The sequence below is a fragment of the Pteropus alecto genome, unplaced genomic scaffold, assembly GCF_000325575.1.
Source record: "Pteropus alecto unplaced genomic scaffold, ASM32557v1 scaffold320, whole genome shotgun sequence".
NCBI lineage: Eukaryota > Metazoa > Chordata > Mammalia > Chiroptera > Pteropodidae > Pteropus > Pteropus alecto.
The window spans coordinates 1,709,899-1,718,040 of NW_006429963.1; the positions used below are offsets into that span (position 1 = coordinate 1,709,899).

General features: G+C 57.7%; 1 protein-coding gene across 1 annotated transcript in view; it reads right to left on the minus strand.

Annotated features, from left to right (window-relative positions):
- Positions 1–479: 479 nt before the first annotated feature.
- Positions 480–8,142, minus strand: part of INSIG1 (insulin induced gene 1) — a 14,597-nt gene continuing 6,934 nt past the window's right edge. The window contains exons 2-5 of the mRNA XM_006904466.3: positions 6,736–6,860; positions 5,466–5,632; positions 5,032–5,131; positions 480–2,295 (exon numbers count right to left, since the gene is read on the minus strand). Coding sequence (XP_006904528.1) covers positions 2,266–2,295; positions 5,032–5,131; positions 5,466–5,632; positions 6,736–6,860 — 422 coding nt within the window. The 3' untranslated portion in view covers positions 480–2,265. The remainder of the gene's footprint in view (positions 2,296–5,031; positions 5,132–5,465; positions 5,633–6,735; positions 6,861–8,142) is intronic.

The following is an 8,142-nucleotide window of genomic DNA, read 5'->3' on the forward strand; positions in this document are numbered from 1 at the left end:
CTCCTCAGGGCAACAGTGTGCCAAGTCGCACCCCTTCTCCCCTTCGCCCCAGCTCAGCACTGGGCCCCCTGGGATGGGAGCCTCTGAGGCCGGTTCTGACTCACCGTATCCTCGAGCCGGCACCCAGCGCCAGGCCAGGCCTCTGGCAGAGTGGACACACAGACCTGTGCAGTGACCAGACACAAGAGGCGACCAGCCGCACGGCGGACACCTGGCAGCACCCACCCCTTCTGCTGGGAGCCCAGGGGGCCAGGGAGACGGGGCCCGGCCCAACAGGACAGCAGCCACGGGAGGGGCCGGTGGGAGGTGACATGCGGACGCAGCCTGCGGACACGGCCTGCGGACACGGCACTCTCCGAGAGGCCCATGGGGACAGAGACTCACATCTTAAGGGCTGCAATTTCCATTCCAAATCCTAACGTCCCCCACAAACACCCACTCCCACCCGCCCTTTAAAGAAAAAGCCACGAATACAACGGTTGGTTTGGAACCTTTAATAGAAATTAAAAAAATGAATTCAAAAGAACACAACGCGGCAAACGCAGGGTGCAGGTAAACCCCACTGGCTGCTCTGGAGAGCACAGATCCGTTTATGCTACTTGACACTTCTACAAACTCAGGCCACTTTGGTTCATGTATCTGCTGTAAAGTATTGGCAAAATGTCTTCAGATTCACATTTTTTGGCTCTATTATTTCTAACAGATACAGATTTATTCCAGTTTAAGAAAAAAAAAAATACTCACTGTTTGTGCATGATCAAGTACACCTTAAAGATTCCATGACTGCTTTAGGCTAATGACTTGGGGTTTTTCATGAAATGTTGACATCGTCACTGAAAAATCTTTTCAGAGCTAATCATGTTTTCCTTTTCAGAGAGGGTGCGAGGGATCATCGCAAAGTTCAGGAGGGTCCCATCTTCCTTTAAACAAAATTCCTCTAAAACGAATTAGCTGTAGTAACTTAAAATGAGATTTCCCTCAAAACAACAGAACCACTGCGGCGAGGGGCGTCACGTGGGGAGCCGGGTGTGTTGGTCATGGCGGCCGCCAGGCCCGTCCACGTCCGGGTCTGCTGGCCGCCGACTCCCCTCCAGAGGAGTCTTTTATCAAGCCACTTTCGCAGAATTTAAAACAAAGCCAAAACATTTCAATTTCAAAATACAAAATACAAAAAAAAAAAAAAAAAAGATGACTTTGCAAGCAAAAATGATAAGTTTACGAAAACCCACAAAAGTGGAGTATTTCTAAGGACTAGGGCTCAGTGGAGGGCACAACAGCGAAGTGACTTCACAGCCGAGGCATCTTTGCCGCGTGCGCCTCCATGCAGCACTGAAATGGAGAACCCTCTTCAACATCTCATGTTAAAAAAAATAAATATTTAAGAGAATACAAGGCTCAGATTGGTTTTCATGTACATTGCACTTGAAGTTAACGACCCAATACTTGCAAGTTGGGTCTGACGTGGTCTATGCCGGTCAACGAATGCATTGTGCTCACCAGTATCTCTGCATCTCTAGAAACGCCGAACGTTTCATGCAGTGACTTAAGCGCTCCTTTTTTTTTTTTTTTACAAGGCAATCACAGATTGCAAATTCCATAGGGCCGTGGAAGGGGGAATAATCATCTTTATCCTGGACCACCGAAGAAGCCACTTCCGGCTCACGGAGACTGAAATACGTGGTGCTAGACGCTGTGGGTTGGGGGGGAACGTCATCGACGCCGAGGTGCAGGGCCTGGCACGTCGCAGCGGGGGGCTGGCTCACCGCTCCCCAGCTCCCAGCACCCGTCGGCCGGCACGTGAGCGCGGGGCTCGGGCCCTGACCCGCGGAGTTCGTGCTGCCGTCTGCTGTCCTACACACCCCACCTCAAAACCTGCTGGACACATCTTCCCGCGTCAGCGCCCTGCACCCTCGCGAGCACCGGGCACCCGCACGAAACAGGGCTGGGGATTGGGGTTCGAGCAAGGCTCTGAAATGCAGCGGCCTGCCTTTTGCAAACGACGTCGAATCCTCAGAGTGGCCGCTGGCCCCGCCCGGGACCCAGGTCTGCAGGGCAGGCGCGGGACAGCGGAGAAGGTGACGTCCAGGTACGCGGTGACCCCTCCCCCTTGGCTATTCTAAAACAGGTGGATTTCCCCCAGGAGTCGGTTGCACAGTCAGCCCAATCTAAGCAGATCATTGAGGAAAAGGATAATCTCTGTCGCGAGTCGAAGTGTGGGTTTTCTTCCCGCATCTCGCTGGTCTTCGCACTCAGTGGGGTGAGGACTCAGTCGCTGTGTGGCTTTTCAGGGACACCCTGCGAGTAAAACGAGGAAAAGACCGAGAGAAAGTGAGCGCAGAACGCGGACATGCTTTAATTAGCAGTTAAGCAGACCCTGAAAGGCGAGAGATCAAAATTCCTTTGCCGGGTGAGATGACGCAGGAACGGAGGGTGGACGGAGGGTGGACGACGCCGGCCGATGGTGCCCCCGCCCCCGCCGCCCTCTCCACACGCTTCCCCAGTCACCCTCACAAAACCCCTGCGGCGAGGCCTGTGGCTGTTAGTGCTCCAGGCCCTGCAGGTGAAGTCTCAGTACAGGACGGACGCTTCGTTGATGAAGGAGCAGGTGCCACGACCGAACGACCTTCCTGCGGTGACAAGGCCACGAGCAGGCCTGTCCCTGAGGCCCCGCCCAGGCGCCAGGTGACGTGCTGGTGTTCAGAGCTCTTACCCGCACCTCGGGACCTTCTCCTTTGAGCGGCTAAAAAGCCTGGCAGGCGCGTGGTCGCCTGGGAGTTTTGGTGACTAACTCCTATGCTGGGGACACAGGGACTTTTAGGAACGCGCAGACTCAAAGCATGACAAACTGCCACGTACGAACAAGAGGACGGTCCTAAGCAAGCTCCCACCTGAGGGGACCGAGGGGTCCCGCCACACCCTGGGAACAAGACTGGCCCACAGGCCGCTGACACGCACTGGGACGGGAGCGCAGGCATCCACGGCCCGTGGGAGGCCACGTGTGGGTGGTCCTGGTGTCAGGGCACAAACGACAGACGTGAGATGGCCCGAGACAGAAGCAGCGCTCGGCACGGAGGCTGCCGGGGAGCAGCGTGCAGCACAGCCACGGAGGCCCCGTTCGGACGATGGACGCCAGCTGTGAGTGACGGTGACAGGCAGCAGGGCACCGTCACACGAGGCAGGTTCAACGGCCCTGCACCCACTTGGCCAAGGTGCTCACCCCCCACCCTTAAATGGGCTGAGAACAGCCCCTGCTCCCACCTGCAGCGTCACGAGGACTAACCCTGCTAACGGATATGTCCAGCTCAGTTCCGTGTGCACAACAGGGCTGCTGAGTGCCAGCCCTCAGTCACGGCACTGGGACTACAGTCACCAGGGCCAAGCGGGGTCAGTCACACAGGAAGAGCAAACACACGCTCGCTGCCAGGGACATGCTGTGACAGGCGTCCTGGGCCTTGGGAGTCAGGGCCTGCTCGCTGTCGTGACAGCTGGGAGCCTGACCTTTTTGGAGAAAAGATTTCATGCTACATGTACCAACAGATGTGAACTCTATGAACCTGGACTGCAGACTCGTGACCTCCCTACACTTGTCTAGACTCGTGACCTCCCTTTGAACATGCTGACAGCAAACACCAGACAAAGCTGCTCCAACCATCTGACCGTAAGCGAAGCCCACATGTGACCCCCGGGCACGGCTGCCGTGCGTGACGTTGTCATCGTAATGGTGGCGACGTGCCATGGAGCCTCCCGCATGGCTCTCCTTATGTCTGTTCACTTCAAGTCACAGAACCTGTGGGTGACACTAAGGGAGGGCCGCGTACGTTTCCTCTCAAGGGAGAGACGCGTGGGTCCAGCCAGACAGGGGACCAATGCGGAATGAGGGGCAGGGATGCAGACGGCATGGGAGGAAACGGCCCTTGTAACGACTGTGCATTTCATTCTCCAGCCCTGACACGATCTGGAGCGAACATCGCTGCCGACGTGTCGGGTCCCCGCCTCGTGAAGAGCGAGCTCGGCTTCGCGCACGCGTCCCCCTGCTGTGGCGGCAGCGTGGCTTTGAGACCCACGGGGGTGGCGAGACCTCGGCCACAAGCGCCCTCACTCCGGGCTGCAGCGGCCGGAGCACATGCCAGGAGGGGGCGGCCAGCTGCCTAGGGACAGGGCATGGCTCTCCCGAGCTCCCTACCACTTGGCAGACTCACAGACTTGCGGGGGACGGAAGGAAAGCCAAGGGCAGAGACCAGCTGGTGCTGAAGAGGTCCTGCTTCCGAGACGCCACCGCGAGGGACCGAGGCAGCCTCCCGAGAAGCCCGTCTGTCTGTGGCAGCGATGGGCCACCTAAGGCCCTGGTTTTTCTTTTTTAGCTCATTTTATCTAAGACTTTGAGTCAAAGTAAACTGGAAGTAACAGTTAAATGTCCATCCTTTTAGGGATCAACAAGAGCTGCTGCCATGGTCGCTGACGTCACCTGCCTGAGCGGCCCCCAGCAGGTGGCTGGCTGCCACGGGGGCAGCTTCTCCCTTCCAGGAGGGATGGGCAGGCACAGGTGGGTGGTCCACCCAGTGGGGCAGACGCGCCCACGACGGAGCCAGGTCTGCCTGCCTGTGGGCGGGGCTCCCCGAGCCGGGGCCCAACAGGCACCCACGGGGTCTCTGTGGCCTCTGACGTCCTTCCCCAGTGTCCCCTGCACTCCAGGTGAGGGAGGGAGGACACGGTAAACCACCGACTGCAGCCGCCTCCGGACGCACTTCCCTGCAGTGGCCGGCCGCGAGGAGCCGCAGGCCATGCCCGTGACAGTGGGGAGCTGCCCCTCACTCATCCTTTCTAGACTGAACTGGGGGCTCACAAATGCTAGCATCTTCGCGATTCGGCAAGGAACTACTTACTCTCACCCACTTTTTTTTAACATAGGCTTTCCTCAGTAATCGTCACCATTGAGTCTTGACCGGACATTTATCGACACAGATGACACACGACGCAAAGCAACTGCGTCGACTGGGAACCCACGGGGTCAGGAGAGGGACGGGTACGCACCATAGCCAGCTGCCGCCCTATGTTCCCCACCGTCACGCCTCCCGAGAAAAATATGCAGGGCAGCCAGGAGCGGATGTAGAGGAAGTCCGGGGACGTGTACCTGCGGAAAGAGAAGGCAGGGACGTGGCACCGAGCAAAGCTCCGGTGACTCTCTCTAACGGGGACGGGCGGGGCACGGCAATCAGGAAGCACCGCAGGACACAACGTCCCAACACTCCCCGCCTGCTCCGCGTTGGTTTCCCGTCGCATTAAACTGCGGGCGGCGGATTCTTAACACGAGAACCAGCGATGAGCCGCATTTTTGAGAGTTTCGTGCCTAGGCCTAGAGCGTGTGTGTACAGATAAAGCGCGAACATGTCAGCAAAGGGGCTGTTTCTAACACGAGCGAGGTAACCGCCCGTGGGGGGGGCTGACGTCGGGGGTCACGTGCTTACTGATAGACACCGTTGTACACCAGCAGCTGGGTGATCAGGGTGGCCAGGAAGGCGATGGTGATCCCAAGGCCAAGGCCGCTTCTCGAGCGGTCAAACGTCCACCAAAGGCCCAAAGACAGGGCCGCCAGTGTCAAGGAGAGCTGAACGTTATTGGCAAAATCCAATTTCTGGTGATGTAAAAGTTAAGGAAAATTTAACGATTTGCAGTCAGATCGGAAACACACACAATCCCGGGTCACACCTGTGTTCTTGCTCTCACAGGCCACACGGCCCCCACCTGTAAGCACGACCGGGCAGCTCGCGAAGGCCGTCAGACGCCAGGGCCCGGGCTCCAGACGGCGCGGACTTCTCAGGGGCCGGTGGGTCAAAACATTGCGAGTAAAGGTTCCGAAAGTCACCTCTAACAGTCTGCGGGTGTCTCAGCCTCCGACCCACCTGGGTGCTAGGGACCCGCGGCTACTCTGCGCTCATTCTCGTGTCCCCGGCGGCCGAGCTGCGGGAGCACGCCCCTCGCCCCCGCACACGGTGCCTCTGCAGACGCCACGCACCCCGTGTCTGCGGAGACGCACCTGGCTGTCATCACGACGCCGCTGTCGCCTGGTGACGAAACCAACTTCTCAGAGCCGGGACGTCTCGCACTACCTGTTCCGGACATTCTCATCGTTAAGACAGGAGAACGGCTGACTTAGGAACTGTAGGAATCCCAGACTGTCTTTCTCTAAGCCTTGAAACTATAAACTAGTCGTGCTAAAGAAACCCGAAATCTTCTGAGACCTGGGGCGCCACGGACCTCCTTCCGAAACACGCTTACGTGCAGACCGGCAACACGTTCCGTGCGACCCGCTCCACCGGGGACCCGGGCGTGCGGGGCCCGTGTTAAGGTCACCGCTGCTGGCCGGCATGGGACTTCTGTGGTCACACCAGGGAGGGGGCAGAGGAGCAGAGGAAGCGGCCAAGCGTGACCCTGTCGCCATGCGTCACGGAGCCGCAGGAAGCCGGTCTTCATGACGGCGGAAGCGCAGGACACTTACAGAAGGAACTCCGAGGAAGCAGACGGGGGTGACGGAGGAGGGTAACAGTCCTCCCGCTGTTTCCTGAAATGACCCGGAAGCATTTTGAAAACTCCTGCTAAGTGCAGACTAAGCGACAGGCTTTAAAATAAATCCCTCAGGAGAAGACTTCGACCGACCTAAGAGGTAACGTGCACTCCCTACGAGCCGCGAAATCACCTAGGAAAACGCTCGGACACGGCACGTCTGCTGAAGGATACAGCACTGGCGTGGTTGATGCCCACGAAGACCGCGACGCAGCGCATGACGCTGGCCCACTCCCTCTTAAACTTGTGGGGCTCCCCCAGGTGACTGTCGATGCAGGGGTACAGCAAGCCGACGACAGCTGTTAAAACAAGGAAAAATGACCGTCAGAGGGCACCGGCTTCAAGCCATACGATTCCATGAGGCAGTTAACATATCGCCAAACCAGTTTCCCTAGAAAATTGATCCGCTCTCATAACACTGAAACTGAGACTCTCTTCACAATTCCGTTCGCCTGGAGCACGAAGATCAGTTTTGAGAAGGTTCAAACGACTCGCTGCTTGGCATTAACGCAGAGACGTGGACCCCGCGGGCCTCACTGCTTGGCATTAACGCAGAGACGTGGACCCCACGGGCCCGGCCTGCACAACGGGCGCGCCCTCCACCACGTCCGCGTGGTCGCCGTGTTACAATGAGGGGCGAGCTTCACGAGGGCTCCCGAGGCCACGGGTCTCAAGTGGTGGCGCTCCTCATGGGGCCAGCCCTGAGGCTGGGCACATTTACTCTGGTCTGACTCTGACATCTGGGGCACAGAGGCCACGTGCCCAGAGGTGGCACCGGATTCGGCAGTGAGGGGGTGACAGTACTTACTCCGGGGACCCTGAGCACCGCTGCCCGTCATCTGCGGGTCAGTGCGGCGGCAGGCCAAGCACACTGCGCTGTCCCTGTGAGTCCAGGCCTGGCCTGTGGAGGACCATTTGAGTGGGCACAGGACACCCGGCGTCTGTTCCCAGTCCCCGTGGATGGGACCTGGCCTCGTGTTTGTTCCCTCATGTGTGAAATGATGATTATGTAACTAGGAGACGGAGGAGGGGCTCGGTGCGGTCTGGACAGCAAGGAGGTTCTCAGACACGGAGCTTTAGGGCATGAGCGCAGACAGACGTTAGACGGGGAGGCCGGGCATTCAGGGAGAGGAGCGGGCGGGAAGAGGCAGGCAGGACAGACAGCAGGGCGGTGACTGCTGGGGACACAGGCCACGGGGCCTGACTGCGGGATGCGGTCGCCCAGGTCCAGAGGCTGGGCAGCCAGGCGGTAGTTCCACCTGTGGGACAGGGAACGCCTTAGGTTCCCGAACAGAGGGACAGAATCACAGTTTTAGCCAAATATGCAAAGGAAAGAATTTCAGTTTCAATTTCACGATGTATTTTATAGAGTTCTAACTTTGGGGTTTTGAAAAATGGAAGCCCACGTTCTATGACTTCACTATAACTTAATTTTACCTTTTAAAGTTAAAAGCAAAGTATGAAAATGTACTAGGAAACGTTCCCCTTCACTCTTGGCTGACAGTGAAAACAAAAATAGGGAATGAGAAACTGTTTCAGATATGCCCGGAATTTCCGGAAGCTTCTATGACAAATAAAAAC